At 43.2% G+C, this 18,448-nt stretch overlaps 1 protein-coding gene across 9 annotated transcripts in view; it reads right to left on the bottom strand.

The window, feature by feature from the left end:
• The window catches only part of shld2 (shieldin complex subunit 2), a 149,975-nt gene that overhangs the window by 41,081 nt on the left and 90,446 nt on the right, over positions 1-18,448 (bottom strand). For 8 of the 9 annotated variants that reach the window (XM_068020772.1, XM_068020768.1, XM_068020771.1 and 5 more), the window contains 2 exons: positions 5,106-5,213; positions 3,874-4,068 (listed from right to left, as the gene is read on the bottom strand). In XM_068020772.1, coding sequence (XP_067876873.1) covers positions 3,874-4,068; positions 5,106-5,213 — 303 coding nt within the window. The remainder of the gene's footprint in view (positions 1-3,873; positions 4,069-5,105; positions 5,214-18,448) is intronic. The other variant, XM_068020774.1, reaches the window with a different exon arrangement.

The raw sequence follows: 18,448 nt of genomic DNA on the forward strand, positions 1-18,448 counted from the left end.
CACAGTTTTGTAGCTGGGTCACTTGTAGCAATTGGAGACGGAACCCTGGCTAATTCGTTCCTCCCTACTCCTGCTGGTTCCTGCACTCTGTAGAGGTGAGTTTTCCTGCTCTGATCTTCCATTACTCCTTTATATAAATTATACAACAAAATCTAACACTGAAAACGAAACAGGGTGTTCTAAGGTGTAACTTGAAATGTCGCTAACAGAACAAAGGTCAGAATAACCTTTGAACTATTGAATTAAAATAAGTTTTTCATTGAAAAGCACTTCTTCTGGGAACCAGGTGGGATACTGGCCTTTCACAACTACGTCAAAGTTCAAAGACTGAAGGAGAGTGAAAAGAAAGACTTGCTTTTATTTAGTGCATTTCAGGACCTCAGGACGTCCCAAAGTGCTTTATAGCCACTGAAGTGCTTTTTGAAGTGTAGTCACAGTTCTAATGCAGGAAGTCAAACCAGCAAGGTCCCACTAAGAGCAATGTAACAATGACCAGATAATCTGTTTCAGTGATGTTGAGGATTAAATATAGAATCATAGAATGAATCAAAGAATGGTTACAGCACATGTAATTATTCATGTCCTTGCCAGCTCCCTGCAAGAGAAACTCAGCCCTTTCTCCATAGCCCTGAAAATTATTTCTCTTCAGTTGCTTATCCGATTCCCTTTTGAAAGCCATGTATGTGCCCATTCTACCACCTGACTATATCCTCTCGAAGTTTATCACGATCCTCCTCACAGTTCACAATACATCCATGTCTAGGTAAGTATAATATAATGCTGAGTAAGATAATTTTATGTTTTTACACCATGTGAATTTGCTCTGAAAAGAACAGTTGTTCCCTTGAAAAAAGGAGCTCTTAGAAAAACTGGCAGGCCTCGAATGTCTATCATCTGGAGGAGTAACTGGAATGGGTGGAAACAGTAGATTTATACCTGATGGAGAATGTGGGCGGGGTCTTACTGCTGATATATATTGTAATATATTACAATACTATCAAGAAAAGCAGGGGTCCCATTACTGACCCTGGGGAACCCCACTGCACACCTTACTCCAGTCTAAAAATAAAACCGTTCACAACTACTCAGTTTGCTGTCACTCAGTCAACTTCATATCCATGCTGCCACTATCCCTTTATTCCATGAGCTTCAACTTTTCTTTTTGGAAGTCCACATACACCACATCAACCACATTACCCTCATCAATCCTCTGTTACCTCATCACTGTTTGCCTTTGACAAATCTTGCTGGTTTTTAATTAATTCACAATATTGGCCAGGACACCAGGAAGAACTCTCCTGTCTCAGTTTAACAGCTCACCCGAAAGACAAATGAAGCGATAAAAGTCTCCTCTACTGGCTGTATAGGTCCTATATGCAAAGAGTCTGAGCAGGTTTCTTGTGGACTTGTTCCCACTGCACAAAATTGTTGCTCATCGGTAACTTCCCTCAGAAGTTAGGATAGTGAGGGAATTTTTTTTTAAATTCATTCAGGGATGTGGGCGTCGCTGGCCAAGCCAGCATTTATTGCCCATCCCTAATTGCCCTTGAGAAGGTGGTGGTGAGCTGCCTTCTTGAACCGCTGCAGTCCATTTGGGGTAGGTAGACCCACAGTGCTGTTAGGAAGGGAGTTCCAGGATTTTGACCCAGCGACAGTGGAGGAACGGCGATATAGTTCCAAGTCAGGATGGTGTGTGACTTGGAGGGGAACTTGCAGGTGGTGGTGTTCCCGTGCATTTGCTGCCCTTGTCCTTCTAGGTGGTAGAGGTCGCGGGTTTGGAAGGTGGTGTCTAAGGAGCCTAGGTGCATTGCATCTTGTAGATGGTACACACTGCTGCTACTGTGCGTCAGTGAATGTTTGTAGATGGGGTTCCAATCAAGCGGGCTGCTTTGCCCTGGATGGTGTCGAGCTTCTTGAGTTTTGTTGCAGCTGCACCCATCCAGGCAAGTGGAGAATATTCCATCACACTCCTGACTTGTGCCTTGTAGATGGTGGACAAGCTTTGGAGAGACAGGAGGTGAGTTACTCGCCTCAGGATTCCTAGCCTCTGACCTGCTCTTGTAGCCACGGTATTTATATGGCTACTCCAGTTCAGTTTCCGGTCAATGGTAGCCCCTAGGATGTTGATAATGGGGGATTCAGCGATGGTAATGTCATTGAATGTCAAGGGGAGATGGTTAGATTCTCTCTTGTTGGAGATGGTCATTGCCTGGCACGAATGTTACTTGCCACTTCTCAGCCCAAGCCTGGATATTGTCCAGGTCTTGCTGCATTTCTACACGGACTGCTTCAGTATCTGAGGAGTCACGAATGGTGCTGAACGTTGTGCAATCATCAGCGAACATCCCCACTTCTGACCTTATGATTGAAGCAGCTGAAGATGGTTGAGCCTAGGACACTATCCTGAGGAACTCCTGCAGTGATGTCCTGGAGCTCAGATGATTGAAATGGAAAATATGTCACAACTGTGCAGTAAGAGACACTCTTCTAAGGTAGGACTGAAGCTTGGGGAAGAGTAAAGAGAGCCTTACAACATAGGAGGCCTGCTGTACCTGACCTGAGAGTGTTTTATGTTGACATTGGAGCCTTAAGTGTCCATCATATTACCCATCTCTGGCCTCAACTCAAGCCACCTGCTGTTCAAACTCTCATCCATGCTTTTGTTACCTCCAGCCTTGACTATTGCAATACTCTTCTGGCTGGTCTCGTATTTTGCATCCTCCGTAAACATCAGCTCATCCAAAATTCTATTACCTCTATCCTGACTCACACCAAGTACCATTCACCCATCGTCCCTGTGCTTTCTGATCTGCATTGGCTCCTGATCTGGCAATACCTTGATTTGAAAATTCTCATCTGATGTTCAAATCCCTCCATCACCTCAGCCCTCCCTATTTCTGCAACTTCCTCCAGTCCTACAACCCTTCGAGAACTCTGTGTTCCTCCAATTATGGTCTTTTGTCTATCCCGTATTACCTTCGCCCCTTCATTGGCAGCTATGTCTTCAGCTGCCTAGGCACTCAGCTCTGGAAATCTCTCCCTAAACCTCTCTACCTCTGTTCTCCTTTAGGTCACTTCTTAAAATCTACCTCTTTGACCAAGCTTTTGGTCACCTGTCCTAGTATCTCCTTCTGTGGTTAGTTGTCAAATTTTCTCCAATAACGCTCTTGTGAAGTGCCTTGGGACTTTTACTGAATTAAAGCACTATATAAATGCAAGTTGTTGTAGTTATTCAGTTGGAAGTGTTCTATTCTCCAGCAGTAATGTTCCTCACTGTGATGAGAATAAGAAAAAAAACTTTTTTAGGCTCTAAATATGAAATGGCAACCAACTGTCAATGGTGAGTACAGCCCTTGTATAGAAATCAACAACAAAAACTTGCTTTTATATTGTATCTTTAACATAGCAAAATGTCCCAAGGTGCCTAACAAGAGTAACGCATTACAAAAACAATTTGACAGCAAGGCACATATGGAGCTATCAGGACAAGTTACCAAAAGCTTGGACAAAGAGGTGAAAAAGGTCAAACAAATCCGCTGTGTTTGACTTCCAGTCTGTGCTGAATTAGCTGCACTCAGATTAGAATTGGCCTGTGAATGAATGAAATACATTTGCCAGGATTCTCACTCCTCATTGCTCTCCAGGGGTCACTGTTGGGAGATACATTATCAGGATAAGACAAAGATTTCATGTTATGCCATCCATGGTTAAACAGTATGCCACATTCTGTCTAGTGCTCACACACAAACAATAACTCCTTTGGGTGAGGTTCTGGGGAGAAGGGACCTGTAGGTGCCTATGGATCCCTCTCTCCTTCAGGATAGAAGGGAATAAACATTAGGAAGAAACTGGGAGAGGTCAGAAGGCACAGACCTGACAGCACTGTGATGAGGACAACTTTGAATCGTGCATGTACCACCATGCCTGGTTGTAGTTTATAGATATTCACGTACTGGATGCAGTCTGGACGCTGATGGTTTGTGGTCTCCACAATCAAAAGATGAGAGTGCTGAGATGTAATATGTGCTATGAGCTCCTTCAGTGCTACGGCATTCACTGTTTGGGACCCTTTAGAAACAAAAGTCAGGAAAGTTAGCTTTATACATACAGAGAAATATCCAACAGCCAAAATCAACATGATAAAGCTACATAATTAAACTGACACCAATCTTGAACCATTGGCACTAGGCTTGAGAGGAGACATTTTCGATCATGTTACAAGGATTAGGCTGAAAACAACAGAAGGTGCTGAACTCCTGTTCAACAGTCCAAGGCTAACTGCGGCGAATAATAGACTGGAGCTTTCAAATGACTTCTGGATCGTGTTACTCAATCCAGTGCTTTAATTCTGGGTCACATCACTCAGATCAGTGCTTATATAATCTGGATCATGTCACTCAATCCAGTACCTTTAACAGCAATGTACAAGGACCCAACCTGAAGAGCTTTTAATTTGATTCACAGTCTCAAACAACAATAAGACCTCGGCACCTTAATCCCAGTCTCAAATTCCACGCACCCTGAACCCCAGTCTCAACACCCAGACTCTCCCTCAATCCCAATCTCAACATCCAGATTTACTCTGAATCCTAATCTTGACCAACAGCTTGTGACATGCACCCTCAATGCCATTCAGATTTATTGGTCCTTCTTCACTTTCTCTTACTCCCACCACCTCCCACATATTATCCATAAGAAGGATTAATCCACCACAAATTCAACTGAGTAAATTACAAGTACACGGGTTTGACATCAAGTTTATAGGGGTGACTTTGTGAGGTTTCACTGCCAGCACTGAGCTCACTAGACACAAGAGTAATAGCCTGATTCACACTTACGATGCATAAGGCTTCACTCTGGTGCAGGATGCTTGGTGCACTTACCATTTATAATTATAACTTTGGGCTTAGATGATGGTTATAAATCATTCAAGCCGTTCTATCTCAGTGGCAGGCTCACTGGCAACAAATACTGCTGCGGTTTAGTTTGGTAAGTTACTGAACTTTCTCCTGCATTTTGCATCCAAACCCAAGCACATAGTTAACCCCAAGTGCTAATTCCCCTTTATCTCATATTAAACAATGCCAGTGGAATGAAGCACCCACACTGTGCCGCCTGAATCTGTAAGCAGTGTCCCAGCTTGATCATTTTACTCCTTGGGGTGGACTGCAAGATCTCCTCTCCCCGCCAGTTGTCCCAGTGCATAGTGACATCTGAAAGGGAAGGAACACAAATAAATCACTGACCAATGCAAAAAGAGCCTTGATTCCACCTCTCTTTCTAAAATATTCAAGAGATTGTTTTTCGCTTATCAGCACAATTTGAACCTGGTTGAGAATTTTGAATGCCTAAAAGATGTCTACAGTAAAGATGAGTTTTTTTAAATTCATAGATGTGCAGACATTTAGAAGAAACTACTGGGTTCAGCAGCACTGGGAAGATTCTGCTGGGCACCTGCTTCTATATTAATGAGCTTATACTGCGCACTTGCTCATAGAGTTAGTGCAACCAATAGGGTCACAATATTTTATGTTCATTTCCTCAATGTGCTCTTCCACCACATACAGTTCTGCATCCAACTGGTCTGCGGGCTGGACCAAAAATACAAGTCACTGACATGCAATGCCATAGCCAAGGCCATACAAGAGAACAGGCTAGAACCCTCATCCTCACGACTTGCGTTACGGCACTCAAGCAGACCCAGCTCCCACATGCGCAATCCAAGTCATCATATGCACAAGCAATAACAATGTAGTTTTGTAAGACAGATTTATGTTACGGTTACAACACACAACTGTGAGATCAGATTTTCAACTCTTGAGGGGCTGAAAACAAAGACAAGGAACTGGCTGGAAGTGGTACCCGACATGAGACTGAAGCTCCACAGCTTAGAACCAGACATCACTTCATTGGAGTCTCATCAAAAGCAGCGCCATTATTCCCATTAATTCTGAATATTTTTGCTATAGTAAACGAAAGCAGGTGGGGTAGGACTGGTAGGTGGTCTGCGGGCCTTTTGCCCAACTTAAGTGGGCCACGGGTATATACGTTTGAGAACCATTGCCTTAAACGTTCAAGGGGATTTGCGTCAATGGTAAGAGGTGGGGTTTAGGGGAGAAAAATTACTGTGTAAATTATAGCACAAACTATTTCCACTTCAGAACATGGCTCAGTGGCTAGGACCCACCACACACCCACATTCCTCAAATCTACTACTTAGACCAAACTTTTGATCATCTGCCCTAATATCTCCTTATGTGGCTTGGCTGTCAAACTTTGTTTGATAACATTCCTTTGAAGCACCTTGAGACATTTCACTAGATTAAAGGTGCTATATAAATACAGTTGTTATTGTTGTTATTGGTGTTGTTCACCAGGATTCAGATGAAATTCATCAACCTGAGTAGCAAGTGACAGCATTTCTCCATTAGAGATAAATTATGGAGAGATTTCCTGTGTACTGACACAAAATCTTAAACGCATTTCTAAAGAATGGATTTATTCTTTGTGCAGAGTAATTTTTCTGCTACAGATAATGCAACTGTTTCTCCTCCCCTCCCCTAGTATTCAGCAGAAGCCTGTAGTTTTCAAAAAAATCAATAATTCAGCTTGCTGCCTCTGTACACAAAAACCAGGCATTTTAAACAAAGCAACTGGAATGAAGCCTCTCACTGACTGCTTGATAACCAGAAGGGTGGGGTGGGGTGGGGTGGGGGCGGGGTTCAGTCCATTCTTCCAATTAATTTTTGATTTTAACTTGGCACCTATCCTCTGAAATTAAGGCAGCCTCATCTCACATTCCAACACTAGCAGCACCTTTGAGCAGTGAAGCTGGCTGAAATATCCACCCATACTGATAGTACAGGGCAACTGAGTGGAAACGAATTATAAACACAGCTTATTGCTCCTTTCCTCTCCTGAAAATCTTAGGGTACAACTCACTGGCACCAGCTGCCCTCAGGTATCTCACCAAAGTGATGAAGAACTTGCATTAATGTAGCACCTTTCACAACCTCAGAACATTCCAAAGCACTTTACAGCCAATGAAGCACTTTTAAAGCATAGTCATTATTGTAATTTGCGGAAACAAGGCAGGTAATTTGCACACAGGAAAATTCCACTTTTTTTCTGGTGTACACATGGAACTGTGCTGCTCGAAAGGTTAAACCCCGCCCCCCGCAAAATTTCTTTACACGTTTTTTTGAGAGTCACAGGAAATTGTGTCACTTGCTAATTGAGAGGTGTAAGAATGGCCACCATAATTTAGTGCAATGTACAATAGCCTCCTCAGAGATCACAATCATTTCATGCTATTTAAATAAAACACAACACAATAATCCCAGAATAATTTTTAATTGTGTTCTCCAGCTGATGTAAATCAGCTGACATTTGACAGAAAAAGAGCAGAGGGGCCAGTGCAGCTACATTCAGATGTCAGAATGACACTGGTCTGACAGCATTATGGACATGGACCAGGCCCTGTATTCTTCGGAGTTAAAGCCTACACAAGACTTCTAACTCAGAGAAAAGCCGAATCAGACAAATCTAGCAATGCTTTGAATTTAAAATTCTCATCCTGTGTTCAAATCGCTCCATGGCCTCACACTTACCCATTTTAGTCACCTCCTCCAGTCCTACAACCCTCTGAGATCACTGCACTTCTCCAATTCCGGCCTCTTGTGCATCCTCAATTTCCTACACCCCACCATTGGCAGCCATGCCTTCAGCTGCCTAGGGCCTAAGCTCTGGAATTCCCTCCCTAAACCTCTCTCTCTTCCTTTAAGATATAAATGACTTGATTACTGGAATACAGAGTAAAATTTCAAAATTTTCCAATGATACCAAACTTGGAGGTGTGGCAAACAGGATGATACCAATCAACTACAACAGGATATAGACAGGCTAGCAGAATGGGCAGAGAAGTGGCAAGTGGAATTTAATTCAGAGAAGTATGAGATGATGCATGCTGGCAGAGGTGGGGGGGGGGGGGGTGGTAGGGCGAGGCAATATAGGCACTGTTCCAAAGGGTGTGCAGGGACAGAGGGACATGGGGGTTCACATGCATAGATATTTGAAGTTGGCAGGACATATTGTGAGAGAAGTTAGCAAAGCATATGGGATCTTGAGCTTCATAAATAGAGGTATTGACTACAAAAGCAGGGAAGTTATGCAGAAAGCTCTAGTTAGGCCACAAATACAGTACTGTGTCCAGTTCTGGTCACCAACTTTAGGAAGTATGTGCGGGACTTGAGAGGGTGCAGAGTAGATTTACCAGAATGAGTCCAGGGATGGGGGAATTTAGCTATAAGGTTAGGTTGGAGAAGCTGGGGTTATTCTCCTTGGAGTAAAGGAGGTTGAGTTCTGATAAAGGTGTACAAGATTATGACAGATTTAGATAAGGTAGACAAAGAAAAGCTGCTCCCATTAGCTGACGGTACAAGGACTAAGGGACACAGATAAAAGGTTTTGGACAAGAGATGCAGGGGGATGTGAGGAAGAATGTTTTATGCAGCAAGTGGTTATGACCTGGAGCTCACTACCTATGAGGGTGGTGGAAGCAGAGATGATGAATGATTTCAAAAGGAAATTGGATGGGCACTTGAGGGAAATAAACTTGCAGGGCTACAGGGATAGAGTGGGGGAAAAGGGACCAACTGGACTGCTCTACAGAGAATAGGCAATGGATTCAAAGGACCAAATGGCCTCTTTCGGTGCCGTAATAATGATTCTAAGAAGCTCCTTAAAACCTACCTCTTTGACCAAGCTTTTGGCCACCTGTCGTAATAGCTCATGTAGTTTTGTGTCAACTTTGGTTGATTACACTCCTGGTCATATTATGTTAAAGGCACTATATAAATGCAAGTTGTTGTTACTGATGCTCAGCAAATGCTCAGTAAGAGCATTTACAGGAGAACATCAAACATTGTTCACAATTTGCTCTCCTCTGCTAAAGGGACTGAATCTTGCTCGGGTGTAGCTCTGGGGCGAGGACAGCCATCTGGTACCTCAGGCAGTGTGTAAAGTATACATCACAACTCAGCCTGATCCAATCCTCATTCACCATCCACAGACAGGCACTTTGCAGCAGGAGCCACTGGATATTGTTCCCAATCTGTAAGACCACAACTTCCTACATTACAGGAGTGACTACATGTCAACAAAAAAACACTTCATTGGTTGTGAAGTGCATTGGAACATTGTGAAGTCTTGAAAGGTGCCATATAAATCCAAGTCTTTCTTTCAACTGCTGGCTTGGCTGAGACCAACTAACTCAACCAAGACTCTTGACTGAACTTCAGTCTTAGTACTACAACATGTAGCTAAATTGTCATTCTGTTAAACTGCCCTTAAATGTTCTTCTCTGACCAATTTTATATCTCCTATTGCAGTTGGACCGTCATCCTCCGTAAGTACAGGGACTGTACTGGAGGGCTAGAGACGAGTGAATGTTATCCTGATAATTAAAAATAATCAAGGTTCATATCAGTGGTAGGAAAACAGGATGTTATCAATAAGCATAAAACTGCAAAAGCTGGAAATCTAACACAAGAGATAATGGTGGAAATATTCAGTCAGCATTTGTGGAGAGAATTGAGGAGTTAATATTTTGGGAGTGGACCCTTCATTAAAACAGGAGAATACAACAAAAACCAGAGTAAGAACAAAGGTTGGGAAAACAAACAAACCAGTGAGAAAAAAAGAAACTGAATAAGCTACAAAGTGCCTGAGTTTTTTTTTTAAAAAGGAGCTCATTAAAATGGCAGAAGTGATATCAGAAGACCTAATAAGGAGGCCTAATGTGAGAAATCAAAGAAATTAAAAACATTTATGAGACACAGAGAAAGTGTGAATAGCTCAAGCAATGGGGGATGAGGCAGGTCAAAATGGAAGCCATATCCCACCTACTGAGCTATTCACAAAATCGCTGTACCTCATATATAATATAAAATCTGCATCTCATAAATGTCTTCAATTTCTCTCATTATTATGGCTTTGACATTTAACCAACTACTGTTTTCCACTCAAACACCCTACAGGTTATTCTGCTTCTCTTGTCTGTGTGTGTGTGCGTCCGTGAGTGCGTGTGTGCGTGAGTGTATTTTCTTTCTCTCCTCCTTGTTCTACTTTTTAAATGCTGTTCATTTTGTACTATCTGCTGGTTCTGATGAAGGACCCACACCTGAAATATTCATTTGTCTCCTCTCGCCACACATGCTGTTGACCAACTGAGTCTTTTTCAGCATTTTCTGGTCTTGTTCAGGATAATACCAATGCTCATTCATACACCTTTTAACTTGCATACTTGTATTGGTAGCATTTATGGTCGTTGTCTGAGTAGGGACAGTCAGAATAAAAAAGCAGCCCTGGAGGTGAGCAGGGCCAGGTGCTGCCGCCTACCTCTGCACGGGTGGTGCTGTGCCTCAGGAGGTGATACCACTCTCACTGGGAGCATGCACGCCATCTGATTAAAGTCACATAGCCTACAAAAGATCTACTGGAATTGTTTTTCACCAAGTAACTAAACAAGCGGCACAGTGGCGCAGTGGTTAGCACCGCAGCCTCACAGCTCCAGGGACCCGGGTTCGATTCCGGGTACTGCCTGTGCGGAGTTTGCAAGTTCTCCCTGTGTCTGCGTGGGTTTTCTCCGGGTGCTCCGGTTTCCTCCCACAAGCCAAAAGACTTGCAGGTTGGTAGGTAAATTGGCCATTATAAATTGCCCCTAGTATAGGTAGGTGGTAGGGAAATACAGGGACAGGTGGGGATATTTGGTAGGAATGTAGGATTAGTATAAATGGGTGGTTGATGGTCGGCACAGACTCGGTGGGCCGAAGGGCCTGTTTCAGTGCTGTATCTCTAATCTAATCTAAAGGCGGTTGTCCAGCAAAATCATCTATTTGGATTTTTAGAAAGTATTTGATAAAGTTCCACATGGGTTAAAACATGACAGCAGCATGGCAAATCGTGGCAAATCATGTTTGACAAACAGATTTTGGTATGAATTCTTTCAGATGTTCTTGTCCCACTGTTGTTTCCTATCTTGACTATTTTTTTCTCACCTTGTCCAGTCTCTTCCCACCTACATCAGCCACTCATCCAATGCGCTCTGTCACTTTAACACTTTCCAGTTCCTGGCCTTAACCATTTTCTTTGCACCATGGACGTCCAATCCCTCTACACCTTTTTATCCCCCATCAGAACGATCTGCTTCTTCCTTGACTGGAGAGCCGACATGGACTCAATGGGCCGAATGGCCTCCTTTGGTGCCATAAATGACTCTAAGTCTCCATCCACCACCACCCTCCTCCACCTGGCTGAATTTGTTCTCACATTGAACAACTTCTTTAACAGCATTCACTTCCTCCAAATAACTAGTCTGAACTAGAATCTGGGCCCAAACTAGTCAAAAGCATGAGGTGATAGCCAAAGTTCTAATTTTTGCATTCCGTATACCATCAATATTCTATGTTAGCAATCTGTCGAGGTTGTAATTATGCTGAAGTTTTTACTTTTCATTATTGGAATCTGTATGGGTTCTCACGATGCCTGTCTTTTTCAACCTTCAACTCTTTTTCTAGTATATTGACGACTATATCGGTGCCGTTTCCTACTTTTGCCCTTAAGTCATAGAGTTATTTACAGCACAGAAGGAGGCCAGTCAGTCCATTGGCTCTCCATGGAGCTATGCAATCAGTCCCGCTCCCCTGCTCGATTCTCCATAGCCCTGCAAGTCTATTTCCTTCAAGTGGCCATTCAAATTCCCTTTGAGGTCACTGATTGTCTCAGCTTCCAACACAGAGTTCCAGGTCATAAAATCATAAGAACTAGGAGCAGGAGTAGGCCGTCCGGCCCCTCGAGCCTGCTCCGCCATTCAATAAGATCATGGCTGATCTTTTCGTGGACTCAGATCCACTTACCCGCGCTCCCACCGTATCCCTTAATTCCTTTATTGTTCAAAAAGATATCTACCTTAGCTTTAAAGACGTTTACTGAAGAAGCGTCAACTACTTCACTGGGCAAGGAATTCCATAGATTAACAACCCTCTGGGTGAAGAAGTTCCTTCTCAATTCAGTCCTAAATCTGCTCCCTCTAATCTTGAGGCTATGCCCTCTTGTCCTAGCTTCACCTGCCAGTGGAAACATCCTCTCTACTTGTATGTTATCTATTCCCTTCATGATTTTATATGTTTCTCTAAGATCCCCCCTCATTCTTCTGAACTCCAATGAATATAATCCCAATCTACTCAGTCTCTCCTCATAAGCCAACCCCCTCAACTCCGGAATCAACCTAGTGAACCTCCTCTGCACCCTCTCCAGTGCCAGTATATCCTTTCTCAAGTAAGGAGACCAAAATTGCACACAGTACTCCAGGTGCGGCCTCACCAGTACCTTATACAGCTGCAACATAACCTCTCTGCTTTTAAACTCAATCCCTTTAGCAATGAAGGACAACATTCTATTTGCCTTCCTAATTACTTGCTGTACCTGCAGAACAACCTTCTGCGATTCATGCACAAATACACCTAGGTCCCTCTGCATAGCAGCATGCTGCAACTTTTTACCATTCAAGTAATAATCCTTTTTACTGTTACTCCTACCGAAATGAATGACTTCACATTTATTAACATTGTATTCCATCTGCCAGACCTTTGCCCACTCACTCAATGTATCTATGTTCCTCTGCAAAGTTTCACAGTCATCTGCACACTTTGGTCTGCCGCTCATCATAGTGTCATCTGCAAACTTTGACACCCTACACGTGGTCCCCAACTCCAAATCATCTATATAAATTGTAAATAATTGCGGTCCCAACACCGATCCCTGAGGCACACCACTAGTGACTGATTGCCACCCAGAATAGCACTCAATTATCCCCACTCTCTGCTTCCTGTTAGTCAACCAATCCTCTATCCATGCTAATACTTTACCCCTAATGCCATGCATCCTTATCTTATGCATCAGCCTCTTGTGCGGCACCTTGTCGAAGGCCTTTTGGAAATCTAGGTACACCACATCCACTGGGTTCCCATTGTCCCCCTTGCTCGTAATGTCATCATTGAATTCCAAAAGATTTGTCAAGCATGACCTGCCCTTCATGAACCCATGCTGCATCTGCCCAACGGGACAACTTCTATTGAGATGCCCTGCTATTTCTTCCGTGATAATAGACTCAAGCATCTTCCCCACTACAGAGGTTAAGCTAACCGGTCTATAATTCCCATCTTTTGTCTACCTCCCTTTTTAAACAGTGGCGTCACATCTGCTGTTTTCCAATCAGCTGGGACTACCCCAGAGTCCAGCGAATTTTGGAAAATTACCGTCAGTGCACCTGCTATTTCTCCCACCATCTCTTTTAGTACCCTGGGATGCATTCCATCAGGGCCAGGAGACTTATCAATCCTTAGCTCCATTAGCTTGCCCAACACTACCTCTTCCGTAATAAAGATGGTTTTCAGGTCCTCACCTACGTTCGTCTCTTTGTCAATTACTGGCATGTTATTAATGTCCTCCACTGTGAAGACCGATACAAAATACCCGTTCAATGCCTCGGCCATTTCATCATATCCCATAACTAAATTCCCCTTCTCATCCTCTAAAGGACCAACGTTTACTTTAGCCACTCTTTTTCGTTTTATATATTTATAGAAACTTTTGCTATCTGTCTTTATATTCTGTGCTAGTTTTTTCTCATGTTCTATCTTACTTTTCTTTATAATTCTTTTTGTAGCTTTCTGTTGACCTTTAAAGTTTTCCCAATCTTCTAGTTTCATGCTGCTTTTGGCCACTTTGTATGCCTTCTCTTTCAATTTGATAGCCTCCCTTATTTCCTTCGACACCCATGGCAGATTACCCCTTTTCTTCCAGTCCTTCCTTTTCACTGGAATATACTTTTGCTGAGCACTTTGAAAAATTGCTTTGAAAGTCCTCCACTGCTCGTCAACTGTCCCACCGTAAAATCTTTGTTTCCAGTCTACTTTAGCCAAGTCCTCCCTCATTCTATTGTAGTCCCCCTTGTTCAAGCACAGGACCCTGGTATTGGATTTTATCTTCACACTCTCCATCTGTATTCTAAATTCAACCGTACTGTGATCACTCCTTCCAAGAGGATCCCTAACTATGAGGTCATTAATTATTCCTGTCTCATTACACAGGACTAGATCTAGGATAGCTTGCTCCCTCGTCGGTTCCATTACATACTGTTCAAGAAAACTATCACGGATACACTCAACGAATTCCTCCTCAAGGCTACCCTGACTGAGCTGGTTCGACCAATCTACATGTAGATTAAAATCCCCCATGATAATTGCCGTACCATTTTTACAGGCATTAGTTATTTCTTTGTTTATTGCCCGCCCCAATGTGATGTTATTATTTGGTGGCCTATAGACTACGCCTATCAATGACTTTTTCTTCTTAGAGTTTCTAATTTCCACCCAAATGGATTCAACCTCATTCTCCATAGAACCTATATCATCTCTCAGCACCGCCCTGATGTCGTCCTTGAGTATCAGAGCTACACCACCTCCCTTACCTTCCTGTCTGTCCTTCCGAATAGTCTGGTACCCCTGGATATTTAACTCCCATTACCACTCGCTGCGTAAAACAGTCTTCCTCAAATTTCCCCTGCATCTGTTGTCCAAAACCTTCAATTTGTGTCCCCTAGTCCTTGCACCATTAGTTAATGGGAACAGTTTGTCTTTGTTTAGCTTATCTAAACCTGTCATAATCTTGAACACTTCTATCTCCTTTGGTCTAAGGAGAACAAACTGAGCTTTTCCAACCTAACCTAACCAGAGCTTTAGAAAAGGTTCAGCATAATTTCCCTGCCTTTGTTCTCAATGCCTCTATTTATGAAGTCCAAGATCCCATATGGGTTACTAACCACTCTCTCAATATGTCCCATCAACTTCAAAGATCGATGCACATGCACACCAGGCTCCTCTATTCCTGCACACGCTTTAGAACTGTGCCATTAAGTATATATTGCCTCTCCCTATTCCTTCTGTCAAAATGCATCAACTCACATTTGTCAGTATTAAATTCCATCAGTCACTTGTCTGTCCAATCTGCTGGCCTATCTATGTCCTGTTGCAGGCAGTTTGTATCATCCTCACTGATTCTCACACCTCCACATTTGGTGTCATCAGCAAATTTTGAGATTTTACTCTCTATTCCAAGACCTAAGTCATTTATATATAGCAAAAAAAAGTATTGGTTCCAGCACTGACCCTTGGAGAACACCACTGTCTACAATCCCCAGTCTGGAAAAACAACCATTTACTACAAATCACTGTTTTCGGTCCTTAAGTCAATGTTTTTGATCCAATTTGACAGTAACCCTAATATTCCATGAGCCTCAATTTTGTTACACCAGCCTTTATATGGTACCTTATCAAATGTTTTCTTAAAATCCATATAAAATACAGAAAGCAGAGAGCAGCAATGAACGATTGTTTTTCAGACTGGAGGGAAATATACAGTGGTGTCCCCCAGGGTTCAGTGTTGGAACCATTTTTCTTTCTGATTTTATTAATGACCTGGACTTGGGTATACAGAGCAGCATTTCAAAGTTTGCAGGTGACACAAAACTCAAAATGTAGTAAAACACTGAAGATAACAGATTTCAGGAGAAAAAGGTAGACGCATGGCAGATGCAATTTAATGCAGAAATGTGTGAAGTGATGCATTTTCATAGCAAGAATTAGAAGAGGCAACATAAATAAATGGTACAATTTTAAAGTGGGTGCAGGAACAGAGAAACCTGGAAATGTATGTACACAAATCTTTGACAGCAGCAAGACAACTTGAGAAGGCTGTTAAAAAAGCATATGGGAATTTTGACTTTATAAACAGAGGCATAGAGTACAAAAACATGGGTGCTGTGTTAAACCTTAATACATTACTGGTTAGCGCACAGCTAGAGTATTGTGACCCATTCTGTGTACCACACTTTAGGAAGGAAGTCAAGGCCTGAGAGAAAGGTGCAGAGAAGATTTATTAGAACGGTAACAGGGATGTAGGGTGGAGAGACTAGAGAAGTTGGAGTTGGTCTCCTTAGAGTAGAAAAGGTTCAAGGGAGATTTAATCAAAGTATTTCAAAATCATGAAGGATTCTGTTAAGAGTTATTAAAGGGGAAACTGTTTCCAGTGGCAAACTAGCTGGTAACCAGATGACACAGATTTACGGTAACTGGTAAAAGGCGACACAGGAGAATTTTATTTACCTAGCGAATTGTGATGATCTGGAATGCACTGCCTGAAATGGTGGTGGAAGTAGATTCAGTAATAATATTCGAAAGAGACTTGGATAAGTACTTGAAGGGGAAAGGGCGGGGAAATGGGCGAATTGGATAGCTCTTTCAAAGAGCCAGCACCAGCACGATGGACTGAGTAACCTTCATCTGTGCTGTATTTTTCTATATGAGGCTTTTAAAAATAAGTAAGACTGGTGGAAATAACAATTCGCAATCCAGAACAAGTCTGGTTGGCAATAGATCACAGAAAGTGATCTTAAATGGACAAGATTGGGGGAGGTCCACAGCGATCTGTTCAACATTTCCGGTTGTTTACCCTACGTATTAATGATATGCTGAAGAGTTTTCCTTCCAGAAAAAGTTACTGATGACACCAAGATAGACAATTCAGGAAACTAGTGAAAGAGGGAGTGCTAAGTAGGCTAATGTAATGGGAGAGTTTCGTTGGATATGGTTTTGAGCACGGCTGGTCTCTTTTAAAACAGCACATGTTGACACACAGACCTCGCATACAAGTCTGCACCTTAGATTCTTCGATAGTGAGATCCTGTTCAAGCCCCTAGTGACAAGGATGTGGCAAGCAAATTGTCAAGTGTTTCCCCTCAAGGAAAGACAATTGCCCCAGATTAATCTCCCATTCCTCCTAGTGGCTGACTGTAGATAGGATGGACAGAGGAAGAGGAGGTCTGACTAGTGAAATTCAGAAAAAGGAAAAAATATAAAATCTACCATTCCTGCCTCCATCCAACAAAAATACAACTTTCATTCACAGCTCAACCAATTTTATATTTCCCTTTTAGTTTAACATTAATATCTTCGCTCACACCCTGTAAGACTAATGAAATCAATCCTACTCATAGCAGTTACAGCAAGAATACAGATTCCATGATGTTAAGATGTGTGTGCATACACCGCCTAAACCTTCCTCTGTGTATTTTACAACATATGGGCAGTCAGGGTGAAATGCACTGTTGTATCATGCTTACTATCATGTTGAAAGCAATAATAAAATGGTGCCATGAGCAAGATTTCTAAATCCTTTCCATCAGTCTGTTGAACAACAGAAGAGTTCAAATCTGCACCACAACCTCTCTTGGTAAAGCAGTTGCTTGCAAAGGCATGGTATGAATATGGTAGCTTGGTGGTCATTATATTAGATTAACAAACTGGACATCAAGTTTAAATCCTACTATGGAAACTTGTGACACCGAGTTCAATAAATATCTTAATTTGTGGACTGGCACCAGAAAAATGATTGATTGTTATAAAAACCCAACTGGTTCATAACTGGCGCATCAAGGAGGCACCCGCTACCCTTGGTGGCCTGGTCTACATGCAACTCCAGTCCCCACCCTATGCCCTCTCAGAGGGCTGGATTTTACATCGGGCAGACAGGAGCCGGCCATCAACGTAAAAGTCGGTGGTGAACCTGCTTCTGCCTGGCCCGGGGATCCGAACCACATTTTACGAGTCCCCAGGCTTTAACTGTTCTGAGGCGGGACTTCCACCCGCTTGAAGGAGGAAGCCCTGCCTCATTGAGCTGCTGGCCAATCATCAGGCCGGCAGCTTTTAGTCCTAGCAGTGCTACCGGGAGCGGTAGCCACGCCTGGGACTGCAGCTCAGCTGTGGACATGGAGCCAGGACTACAGGTAAGTTTGGTTTGCCTCGCCGGCGTGATTGGTCGCTTCCCAGCGTGGCAAGGGTGGTCGTGTGGGGGGCGTATCGGGTCCTGGGGGTGGTTAGGGAAGCACCTGTGCCCGCCTGTCCAGGCCCCCCAACTCTGCTGCGCTGAGAGGCCGCCAGGTTTGATTGGCCTGGGGCGGCCATCCCACTTCTCGCACCCCCCACCGGCCCACATAAAATGGGGCGGAGGCGGGAGCGGGTCAGGAAGGCCTCCCGGAGCCTCCTTTTCAATTTTACGGCACACCCACCACCATCTGGCTCACTGGGGTGGCGTAAAATTCTGGCTACAGTAACTAGGGATGGGTTGTGTCAGCCATGGCTCAGTTGATAGCACTCTTGCCTCTGAGTCAGGTTGTGTGCTTAAATCTATAAGTGAATTTATATAGCACATTCAATGTAGTAAAATATCTAAAGAAGCATAAAAATCTAGGCTGAAACCCCAGCATAGTACAGGGGGAGTCAGAGGTGCATTCATTTGGATGAGACATTAAACCAAGGCCCTGTTTGCTCTC

This window comes from Heterodontus francisci, chromosome 42 (assembly GCF_036365525.1).
Source record: "Heterodontus francisci isolate sHetFra1 chromosome 42, sHetFra1.hap1, whole genome shotgun sequence".
Lineage (NCBI taxonomy): Eukaryota > Metazoa > Chordata > Chondrichthyes > Heterodontiformes > Heterodontidae > Heterodontus > Heterodontus francisci.